The sequence below is a fragment of the Phyllostomus discolor genome, chromosome 2, assembly GCF_004126475.2.
Source record: "Phyllostomus discolor isolate MPI-MPIP mPhyDis1 chromosome 2, mPhyDis1.pri.v3, whole genome shotgun sequence".
Classification (NCBI taxonomy): Eukaryota; Metazoa; Chordata; class Mammalia; order Chiroptera; family Phyllostomidae; genus Phyllostomus; species Phyllostomus discolor.
This window is the reverse complement of record NC_040904.2, coordinates 140,596,142-140,609,107: the sequence shown is the minus strand read 5'-3', so window position 1 is coordinate 140,609,107 and position 12,966 is coordinate 140,596,142. Positions and strand designations below refer to the sequence as shown.

General features: G+C 32.8%; 1 protein-coding gene across 1 annotated transcript in view; it reads left to right on the top strand.

Moving 5' to 3' along the window:
• The window catches only part of PTPRQ (protein tyrosine phosphatase receptor type Q), a 250,188-nt gene that overhangs the window by 215,572 nt on the left and 21,650 nt on the right, over nt 1-12,966 (top strand). The window contains exons 53-54 of the mRNA XM_036018637.1: nt 6,184-6,265; nt 9,443-9,533. Coding sequence (XP_035874530.1) covers nt 6,184-6,265; nt 9,443-9,533 — 173 coding nt within the window. The remainder of the gene's footprint in view (nt 1-6,183; nt 6,266-9,442; nt 9,534-12,966) is intronic.

Genomic DNA, 12,966 nt, shown 5'->3' with positions numbered 1-12,966 from the left:
ATCAGCAAGAGTGTGGCTTTCCCATTTTACCTTGCCTGGATGAAAGAAATAACAATTGGGCACCTATCAAGTGTGTGGCACTGTTCTAGGCACTGGAAATACTGTCATGAAAAAAGGGAGGGGCATTGCCTCAAAGAGCTGCCCTTCAAATAGCTAAGCTCCTTTTCAGTCTATTTGGCGTTACAGATATGAGGAGACATACTGAGGAAGTACTTAGATATCACTTACTAATTGATTGTTTTTCTAATTAAATAAGAAAAATATCACATTACTAACTTATTCAGGTTGTATGTTTACCTTATAAAATGAAATTTTAGCATCAGCTACACAGTACCAGCTATTGGCTAATATAATATTTTTCATTTATATTGAAGACCACTGAAAAGTTATTGGTGATTTTATAAAGAACGAAGAAATATCTGAAAGGATGCTATTTTAGAGGCTAGAACAAATAAAAACAATAGTAGAGAACAAAAAAAAAGACACCTTTGCAAACATTACGATGCTTTGAGAAGTGAAAGAATATCATTTATGAGTAGATGCAAATGTCAAAGCAATTAAAAATTCACACTTAACATTTTGCAAAACTTGGAAAAATTAATTGTGTTTTATCAGAGAGCTAGATTGTTTACAAATTTTTATTTGAATATGAAGTACATAGTAGTGTGTACAAATTACATATCTTTTATGTCAAGGCCATAGAATTTGAGGCTCTTTCTCCTCACTTAACTGGTTGGTAGAAAGCACAGTGTTCTGAATTTGTCCTATGCCTCTGGTAATGCTGCTTTAAGCTGCTCATCTATATGCCATCATCTATGGCTCTCTATTTGGACTAAATTTTAATTCCCTATAGATTTCAACTAATTGACCTTGAGGGAAAGCTGAGTCTCTGTGACAATACGGTCTTCAATCACCACTGCCAACATAAATAAATGGTTCCTCTCTGGATCTATCAAGAGTAATCTGAGTGGAATTTAAGTTTTTGATAGACTTAAAAAAAATGAGCCCAGACATGAAATAATACCCTTTTCAGCAAAAAGGCATAGGATTTAAGAAAACTAAGATTCCTGTAATAAAACTGTTTAGCCTTTTATATTGGAAAGTGGTCAGTTATCTTACTGAAGTCTGGACAATTTCCAAATCAACTTATATACTAATGAGCTGAATATGATATAACAATAACCTTAAATATTATAAGTGAATAAAATAAGAGTACCCATAATCAGTAATATGCTTCCCATTTAAGGATTTTTAGAAGTTGTAAAAAATGTTAATGAAGGCAAGTATTCTGTTGAGTTTCTTTGTAGTTCTCCACAGAGCACTTGATTTAAAAGGAGAACTCCTTCTGAAATAACATTATTGACTTTCAAACATATCAATTTCCGTAAATTTTTATGTGTATCTAACCAAATATTTTTACCTAAAGGAATTTAATTACCTCATCATTGATAAGTCAATTCATTTTCCTCATTTATATCCCACCTAGTTTTCTAATTTCCTGTATTCATTATCCAAATTAATAATTTTTCTTATTTAAAAAATAAAACTTTACAACCATAAAGAAAAACAAAATTTAGAACATAGCCAATACTTAAGGGGAAAACGTACCCATACAATATGAGGCTAAGAATGACAGCAATTATATGGATACTACAGATAACAAGAAAAAAATTCTAATTTTTATTTGAGATAGGTAACTCATGCCCATTTTGGCATAAACTATCCAGATAGGTATCTGAAAATTTTATTTCAAACATAATTGTGACATAATCATAGACTGGGCAATTACATAACAATTAGACTATTAGAATCCTTGTTTCTTACATTATATAAATTCAAATGGGAAGGACAGATTATATAAAGTGATCAGGTTTAAATAAAGAGAGTGATACAAAAGGAAATAAAGCCAAAGCACAGCCTACTTCTTTTATTATTATTATTTTTATTTCAGTGGGCAAGAGCAATTTTATTGTTCCTGTATCTAATTTCCAAACAAAGTATCTAGCACTTATTAACTTCTATTGTTAAGTGATAAGATATGGCCCTTGTTTTCTCATTATACAGTTTGTTCATACATATAGTGATTATACTTCTCCAAATCTTTGAGATAGGACCTTCTGAGAATTCTCAATTGCATAATAGTTTCATGAGAAATTGATCTTCAGATAGTTTCATAGTCATCAGAGCATTTATATTTAGCTTGGTCTGAATTCATCCATACTGTATACTTAACAGGGATTTACTCATTGTTTACTGTGAATAAGGTCAGGAGGGGCTTGCAGTAAATCAAGTGTTAATCCTGCCCACACCTTCAAGCATACATGAACCTTAATGCTTGCGTCCTTAATTGCACGTACTAAAATAGCAATAATACAAGGCAGGTGATTTGTCCTAAGAAAGTTGGTTTCACAAAAGGAAGATATTATTTTCTTTGTAATAGGACAGAGAAAATTCCACAGAGGAGTTAACACTTGAGTCAACTATCAAGGAGTCAGTAGATTCTGGTTGTGAGAAAACCCCTGGAAGGGCACAAACTGAGAGGGGAGGAGGGCCAAGACAGTACCTGGAGAGGGAACAGAGTGCTTGAAAGGGAATTGTAGGGGTGATGTCAGAAGGTGGGCGTGATCAGGAATGCTTTCACGTGATCATATAAACCTGCATTACCACAGTCATTTTACTAGATTTCTTGAATTGAGAACTAGAAAATCGGAGTTGGATTTGAAGTCTAGATATTTGTGACCACTTTTTATGCAGAAACCTTGGCTAGGAAGAATAAAATAGAAAATCCTGCTGCTAAATCTAGCACAATCTAGTCTACTCATTTTTGAGTAAATTTAAGAGAATATTCTTATAGAAACATAATTATTCTTTATATCATTAGAAATTGTGGCCCTGGCTGGCGTAGCTCAGTGGATTGAGCGCGGGCTGGGAACCAAAGTGTCCCAGGTTCGATTCCCAGCCAGGGTACATTCCTGGGTTGCAGGCCAGAACCCCCAGCAACCGCACATTGATGTTTCTCTCTCTCTCTCTCTCTAACTCTATCTCTCTATCTCTATCTTCCTCCCTTCCCTCTCTAAAAATAAATAAAAATCTAAAAAAAAAAAAGAAATTGTGCATTGGTAAGAGGAGCTTGAGTTATACAAAATAAAATTGAAAAAGTAACTGTAGTACTAATGATAATAACTAACATGTATGTATATATTGCTTACCAAAGTCAGGGACTTTATGAACATTTTACATATATGAGCTTGATTTATATAATTTTACCCCATTTTCCATATTAGGAAACTGAGGCTAAGAAAGATCAAGTAACCTGCTCAAGACAATGTGACTGATATATGTTGGAGCAGGTATTTGAAACCATGAAGGGCACCTTATTTTATAAGGAAAGCATTCATAAATAAGTACTCAGGTCCAACAGCTAGCTAGCCAGTTATGGTTTAAAATTAATGTCTCTACAGAAATTTTTCAAATGCAAAATAAAATAGTAGTAAAATAAAATGAACTTCCTGTGCATTTTTCATTAAAAGTAAACTGACTTCAAATAAAAAATTTCATTCAATTTAATTTCTAAATGAGAATAGAGATCCATAGTGAAAAAAGTGCACAGATATGAATGATATGGATAGTAATATGGTGCTTTAGCTATTTCTTGCTCATTTGTATTTTAACATGATTATTCATGTGTAACATTTCTTGGGAGTTTCATAAACATAACTGATTCATCAAATGACTTACTGATGGCTGCCCAGAAACTAGTTCTATTTTAGATTTGGATATTACAGTAAAAATATTTTACCAGTCAAAACTGGATACGCAAGTAACCCTGGATCCCCTGGAAAAGAGAGAATCCTGATTCTGATTGTCCATAAGTAGATGGACCATGAGTCTATAATTAAATCAGATAAGTTTCTTTGAATTTCACCAAACACAAACTGAAAAGTGTTTCCTTTTACTTTAAAAATGATCTCCATGCAACTCAAGAATTTCCATTTGTTTGGAAGGAGGGATATTGATTTACTATTTCAAGTATCTCATTTATTTTTATCTGACACTCAGTTAATTAGGATTTTCCTACCCTAAGCCCCTCTCCATTTCTATTTCTGAGGAACATCATGGCATTGGAGCATATGTGTCAGGCACCTAAGGTGACTAGGACAGTGCGGGTTTAGTCCATAGTGTCTTTTTTTCTTGATGGTCTTTGCTGAGGGGTAGTTATTTCTAATTGTTTCCTCAGTCCCTACTGTTGCCATCTCAGAAGGATGTCCTAGGCCTCTAATTCAGATTCTGTCTTCCTGTCCCAGAACCAAGGATATTCCTGATTCAAGAGTCCATTCAGCCATCTCCATATCTGTCTTGTTAGAGTCAGGATTTCTCTGTTGCCTCCTTAGAGTTACTAGAGGGTGTTGTGGAAAGCCAACTCACCTACAAGCCCTTATTCAAACATTGCTACCTGACCACTGTGATGCCATGTTTGATAGCGAGGTGCCCCTCCAGGCTACAGCCTGAGAAACTGGGACATATCTCTTTCTGTATGAGGACACCGGGAGTGTTAACCAGATTCTATCATTCTCCTTGATAATATTTGCTTCACCACACATATTTTTCACCATTCCATGTGTTGGAGTAAAAGATACTTCTTTTTGACTCATGTTTTCTTCACTGACCACAATCCCTCTGTGACCATTTTCATAATATTCATTATGTCACATTTCTCAATCTAATTATTCCCTTTCACTCATCCTTTAACACAAACCCCATCCTTTTATAAACAGTCTTCACTAAAGGAATACAGTAAGAGCATCCCCAATAATATTTAAAATTTAAAACTCTTTATAAGCCATACATGTCACTTAATCATACCTTGTGCCTTCTGTGTTTGTGCAGTGCTAATGTGTTGTGCATGACGAGCGTGTTACTAAAGATGTTCCCATCCCTGAATTTGTGTGTTGTGCAGTCTATTTAGTTGTTAGAAAAAATTTCAGGTTTTTTTCAGAGTAAAAATGACTAATGAACTGTCACAAAATATATGATTAAAATAACTGAAATGATTGTGATTTTGTTATAATAATATATTTATAAAAACTCACAAAACAAAACTCAGGCAAATATAATGTCATTTTTCAATGATTCATTCTTTTTGTTTCAGCCCTCTCTATGGACAAAGAAAACATTCTTCCACATCCCCACTAACTTTCTTAGAACACTAAATACTATGTAATATATTAAAAAGTGACCCATTTTTAATGTAGTGCCCCCAATGCCTAACAATACAGAAAAGTACCTTCTTAGCTTGAGAGAGAAGCCAAATTATTATTTGTCTATATTTGGGTCCAAATAATATATAATATTTTTAAATGAAATAGAATTTTAAATAATGATCACATGTAAGTTAAAGGCATTGCACATTATACATTACTGGTTTATATTTTTCTTATTTTAATCTAGAACTCTTTTAGAAAGAGCCATACCCTTACCTCATAATGTATTTAATACAATCTCTGTTGCAGGTTACTTAGTTATAGAAAATCCATCAAGTAAGTTTATCAAATATCTTTTCTCTTTTTCAATATCAACTTTAGACTCACTGATGTGATGAATCTTACTGTGTGGTTCCTTTTTTGTATGTTTGTTAGAAAAGCCTCCAAGCTGGATATAAATCATAAAAGCATGACTAATTGCATGGTAACTGGAGAAATGCTTTCTCTCTCTCTTGGGGTGAAGTCTGCATGTCTGTATTTTAGCTTGGGAAGTAATACGGGGATATTTAAACTCCTTGGGGTTTAAAAACCATGTCATTATGAGAATGAGGTCACTGCAATATTTTATATCTTCTAAAACCTTGTAATGTAGAAAATGTTTTCTGTATGACAAAGAGGTATTATGTGCTTTAGGATTCGATGATAACTTTATGCCCTTACATTTACTTGAAAACTTTCTTCATTAAAATGTTAAATCATTCACTTAAAGCCACTTAAAAATAGAAGGAATTTTGAATTATGAATACAAAAAAGTGCACTTAAAGGAGAACATTTTGAAAGTATGGCAGAGTGACTCGACGGGGCTGGGTGGTTTGTGGGTTTTGAAATGTCCATTGTTCTTTAACTCATTAACCAGTCCCCATGCTGAAGTGAAAGAACCCAGTCTAACATGACTCCATTTCATACCTTTCCTTGCTTGGAGGCCAATAAGCAAGAAATCCTTCCTGCAACATGTTGAAGAGCTTTGCACAAACAACAACCTAAAGTTTCAAGAAGAATTTTCGGTATGTTACTAGCAGTTGTCATAACATTGCCAGACTTCCAGTCATTCCGTGTGTCACATTTCATGTCCATTTCAAGCAAGCAAGACCATGAAGGACTCTGGCCTTGATAATCAATACCCAATTACCAGGTCGATTGTTTGGATAGTAATGTTACACTGGGCGGCCTCTGGTACAACCTGACCAGAATTATTCACCTATTGTGTCAGGAAAAGGTGCACTTCTTCAGACCTCCCAGGGAACAGCACCCTGGCCTCCTTTCTTCTCTGCTCTCTTATCCAGATGTAGATGCTAATCCATAGTGCTGTTTTCACTAGTTTTTGTTTGTGTACAAGGCTGAGGTTATATCATAATCATAGTTCATATTCAAATAATTATTTCAGATATAGAGACTAATTCCAATTTATATTTGCCTGCTTAGTTTGTGTTTGTGGTATAAGTGAACCACAGAGCAGAAATTGATGTTTCCAGAAACTACACAAATAATATTATTTCCAGAACTGTCCAAAAATAAGAAATAGATAAGTAATGCCTGTGTTTTACAAGGCCTATTTTTAAGTTACTATAAAAATAATGCTGTTTCATGTTATTGAGAGTAAGTAAAGAACTCGTCACCTAAAAACTATTTAAAGTTAAAAATAATTTTTTTGCTTTTAATATTTTGTATATTTATAAAATTGAAATTATTTTAAAACATAAGGTAGCTATCAGATCTGTGAGTTATTTTAAAACTTGTTACCATCTTTCCTAACTTGAATGACTAGTTTGTATTATGAAAATAAAACAGATTTCTAAATGTCACCAAAAATTTATTTCTATATTTTTTCATGAAATTCACAGTGTATGAACTTATGAGACAAAGGATCAAACAATAGGCTTGAATAATTCAGGATTATAATATTTCAGTCTCTGAGGGAATAATAACAAAAAATGTGAGAAGATTAATGGTATTTCCTACAGCTTTTTGGTTATGCTTCTTAAGTAATATTGGTCTGGACTTAGCAAAATCAGTGGTACCATAAAACTCTTTTTAACATTTACACAGCAAGACCTCTCAATTTTTCAGGAGGAAAAGTGTAATTTCACTAGAATAGAAGCGAATATAATTACATTATGTATGACTAAGTAGATGAAAAGTTTTATTACTAATAACATTTTCACATGTATTGAGAAATTTTCTAGTTTAGCTTTTTTGGAGATCATGGTTTTAAGAACTTAGGGTGTTTGTATATGAATATATAGGTTTTGTGTAACTATGATATAAATGTATCTATATATGTAAGGGAGTTTTTAATGTTTTTATCCTAATGCTGTATTAAGTTTTTTAAAGCAAAATTATGTTTTAATTAACAAATGTGTATTTGATGCATATATTTGAAAAACCTTAAAATTCAGGTTATATTCACTTATACTTTAAATATTCTTTAAATATTTAAAACCTCCTACCATGTGATAGGCATTGTATTTGGCACACTGATATATATCAATTCAACACTTAATAGCTAAGTGACTTTGGGCAAATTACTTAAACCTCTGTGCTTCAGTTTCCTCATATCTAAAATGATAGTATCTAACCTCATTGGGTTCTCGATGCTAAAATGACTGAATGGGTGTGATACTGAGAATCGTGGTTAGCATAATTGTTAGACATGACAAGTATTCCTACCAGAAAGAAGCTCATATTGTGATAAGAACTGCAGACATGTATTAAAAATTACAAAGGCACTGTATCATGACAGAGATATTCCTATGAAATGAGGATCAACTTTGTTTGGATAGCAGTCAGAAAAGACTTCATAAAAAGGTGACCTTTGAGATGAACTTTAAGAAGAACAGAAATTCAATGAGTAGATAAATGTAGAGATTCCAGAGAGAGGGAGTGAATACAAAAGTGTAAGGATGCAAAACAGGGCAACTCAATCTGTGATCTCACTGGAAAGAGGAAATAGTAGGAGAAAGAGCTAATAGTTGGGACAATGGTCGAAGAAGCTCTTTGTGCTGTGATAAGAATAGACCACCAAGTGTAACATTACTATCCAAACAATCATCCTGGTAATTGGATATTGATTATTAAGGCCAGAGTCATTTAAATCTATAAATGGGTATTTCGATGTGAAATAATTGTAGAAGTACCCTTTTCAGGTAATTTCCAATTCACCTTTCTTCTTCCCTCCCCCACATAGTTCTTTTCTTACAAATACGCTCCCAAAACCCTGACAAATGGAAGTTGTTCTAGGGTTCCTCACTTAGTTAATCTTTATTTTTCTAAGCCTTTGGTGCCAACACACCAGCACTCAGATGTTTACACGGCCCCTCTCCTCTAACACATGTCCACTTGGAAAAGACTGTCCAGATTTTCTGTTTGAGAAAGAATAAGGTGGAAGGGAGAATTATCCAGTTAGAGTGAATTATTTATAATAATGTTAAATGAATTGTAAAAAGAAGTGTTTTTAATAGTGTTTAAGGCCTTTGGCAAGTTGAAACATCTCTAAAATGGAGAACTACAAATTTCGTAAATGTAAATCTCAGCTTAACAAAGTAATGAATACATTTTTGTACCAATTTTCTTTTTTTTAGCACCAACTTTTCTAATGATAATATGATGACTTTTCACCAAAATGTTAATAATAGATCACCCTGACCCTTTGTCAGTGTCTGATAATTCTTATTGCATCTTCACATTCTACTATCGATTTAACAATGCCTTCTGAGCACAGGGATTGACCTTTGGCATCTTCTTAAACTGACCAGTGCTGTACTAATTAATAGGCATGAAATCATGCTGCCCAAGGAGAAAAAAACAAAAAATAAATCACTGAACTCCTTTCCCCTCCTAAGTAGACATTAAAATATTAAATAATATTATGTGAGTACCTGATAAAGCCATTAAGAAAATATGGGAAAGGGTAACTAATATGGTTTCCACATCATAGAGCTTCCCAAAGTACAAAGAAATTATATAAGAGAGCAATAGCCCAACTGACCAATTTTATTTAGTATATTTTCAGTGAAGGTTTACATAAGATCATTAAGGTTAATTGGACCTTGTTTCTGCAGTTAGGAGATTTGTTTTCAATTTAAAAATAAAAGGATTTAGGAAAAAGAATTGTGTTTTACTAAGTGGAATTTCTTGTTTGCCTCTGAAATCAACATAAACTTTGTAATCACTCCATTCCACAGGAATTACCAAAATTTCTTCAGGATCTTTCTTCAACTGATGCTGACCTGCCTTGGAACAGAGCAAAAAACCGCTTTCCAAACATAAAACCATGTATGTGCATTTACTGTGTCTGGTTTTAGCAGTGAAATGCTTTAACATGACCACAAAAGACATCTTAACATGTTTTTATTTCTTAAATATATTTTATTGCATATTAATTAAATTATAATAATACATTTTGTTAGTAACAACTTTCAAGTTGTAGCTCTTTTGCTTTGTTAAATTTATTAAAGTTAATAATACATGGTTTTCAGCTTGTTCATACAAGGTTCACTTAATGCAGGTGCAAGAAACTGTAGATCTAATAGTTTCTTAGCTTTGTAATTTAACCCAAGTAACAAAACACTCTAACATCTTCTTACAGACCTAGTTTTCAAATGAAAAGGAAAAGTTCACATGTAACTTTGTGCATTAGTTTCCCTTACAAGCATTACAAGGTTTTCTTATGGAATATAAAAAATACATTGTAAAATATTTATTGAGGATGGATATATATATATATATATATATATATATATATATACCAGGACTACTTTCACAATAAATCTGGGTTGTGCACCACAATAAAAATGGCTTTCTTTTTCAATGAATAAGAAGCCACATTATTGCTTTAAGAATTAAAGAAAAAACATAACATAACTCTTAATAATGGTTATATGTTTGATATTATATTTTTGAACATATTTCTATCTATATTATAATTTAATCTTTTATACTTTGAGATAAAAGGTGACATTTGTGATGCTTTTAAATATTGTCAATATTTTTTTAAAATCTAAAGTTTTAAAATATTCTTTATTTTAGTGTTAACATTGTAATTTTCTCTTTGTATTATGCCTGTTTAAAACTACATTGAGGAAAATTCTAAACTTAAGAATGGAACTCTACTGCCTAAAAAGACATGGACTTAGAGAAGAATACAATCACAGGCTGTAAAATTATAAAGTATGTGGATAGGAAAAAATAGTCCAAATTCTGCTATTCTAGAACTAGAGGATAACTGAGACAGGAAATAAAAATTTTAAGGAAACATGATATAGGAGGTAGTAACCTAATGGAATCTGCTAATTCCCAAGAATTAGAATAGGATGAAAATACAAAGAGCTTTAATCCTAAAATCCTTTCTGGAACAAAACAAATCATAAGTAAATGACTTTCAGAGCAGTTGACAAATAAGATGTTCTTATAAAAAATAAGAAATGTTTTATACCTCAAATTTCTATGTCATAACCTTTCTGAACTGGCCCTTTTGTTTTCCCTTTCAAAGAGTGGCCCTGGGTTGGATGCATCATTAATGTAAGCGATATGAAAATTCTCATGTTTTTATATTCATCTGGACCTAAATTCCTTCCAGACTGCTTCATGCTCAGTCAGTGGTATTCTGTGGAAATATACCATGGTGTGATTGAAGGACAGTGCTATGTAATATTTAACATTGCAGTTATTGAGTAGGCTGAATTAATTGATTATATATCAGTATATATAAGTAAATCAAATATGTTTAACTAGTTGCCAAGTATCAGAGTATCTAATTTAAGGATGTAAAATTTTGAGTTATTAGAGAGATATTTTTAAATGTGATATTTCAATATTTTATTAAAATTTCCCTGCCTCATTATCTGAATTCACATCATGGCTATTAAAAAAAAGTCAGATAATATTGCTTGTTACTTATAGCATAAAAAAGAGAATAAGAATGGTGGATGAGACCATATGAACAACCTACAAACAGCAAGAACTGCAGATTTTGATTACCCCAAGCCTTCATTTTGGAGACTAAGATAAAAAAAAATTGTTAATGATAAACCTATGTTGTAAATTAAAGATATTCTGGGATTTTAGAATGGGCACTTCATACATTTTTTTTTCTTTGCTAGGGTCAAATGGGTAATGTCCAATTATTTTCTGTTTTCTTCTTAATTTCAGTACTGAAAACCTATGGCAATTCTTCAAATAACGTTATCTACATCCAATAGCCCTTAACACACTTGTAAGGGAAAACTTTTTCTTAACTGTCCTCTTGCAGAGTTAGAGGTCTTATAAGAAATACTTCTGTTAGGTAAAATTTTATATTTTTCAAGAATGTTATTAGAATAATTTATTAATTCAACTAATACATACTTCCTGCTGTATAGTAAAATAAGCTGACAAGCCGTGGGTTCTAACCGAACACGCTGCGCTGTGATCCTTTTTACCCTCCAACTTAGCAACTGGACATATTACTCGTTGTCTGTCTCTTAAAGCTATTGTGAGGGTCTGATGAAATAATCATATAAATCACTTTGCCCAGTAGCGGAACAAGAAAAGTGCAAGCAAATGATTGTAAATAATCAATAGATTGCTTATTTTTAAGAACTTTTTAACTTTCTGAGTGAATAAGATTTAGTAATAAACCCTTGCAGCCTGTGGTCTGGGGATAACAAGCCCTTCCCTAGCCTGGGTTAAAAGGCCCAGTCACTTCTGTGGTCCAGGACACCCCACCCACCCACCCACCTCCTCACACACGCACACACAGAATAAGCAAATGAGATGTTTAGAGTAAATATATTTCCCCATCGTGCTTGCAGAGAAGCCATAAAGCTGAAGAAATGTTTTTTCTCCTGTAGAGAATGAATTAATGTTCATAGAGTCTGAATTTTAGCTTGAGCCACCTCAGTGAGGTGCATTGTTTTCTCTGAGTAATGTAGGAAATAGGATTTCAAGTTTCACAGTGCATTTTAGAAGATATTGGCTTACAGGGCTTAAAGATACTAGAATTAGCAACAAGTACTTGCTGAAGAGATTTGCAAATCTCTGTTTGACAGGACACAATGACCTTCAGAAGTGCTCCAACACTATGAATAAAAAAAAATTGCTGACCCAGAGGCATATCAAGTGAATAGAAACTTGATGGCTTCCCTTCCTTAGTTACAGAACTAGCCACAATATCATTAAAATAGATCACCCCAAATTCAAAATCTTTGGAGCATAGTCATGGCATGAATTTGCTTAAAACATTCCCCATCTCTAACTTTAAGCCCATGGGCAAGTCATTAATTACTAATAATACAGCTAAGTCATTTTCATACATAAGATATACTCATTTTAAGAATGAGAAAATTTATTGAGTGCTTACTATAAGCTCTCATATAAGTTTTCCTCAAAAGATTCTACAAAATATAAAAATATTATAGCTCAGCTACACATTATAGCTGAGGTAACAAAGGAGCAGAGAAGTTAAATAATTCACCTGAATACTTATGGTGGATAGATCATCTGGAATTCACACCCAAACCCACTTAGCCATTTTTCCTCCAGGATTGAGTGCCTTCCCATTGAAGTTAAATAAAAAATCCTTCACAACAGTTAAGTAGTAATAGATATTTTATTTTTATCATTTCCATATCTACTCAAAGTTAGCACTGAACATTGCAATTATAGTATCAACTGGGTAAAAACAAACCCTCGAGAAAAAAATTTCATATTTTGAAGAAAAGCAATGGAT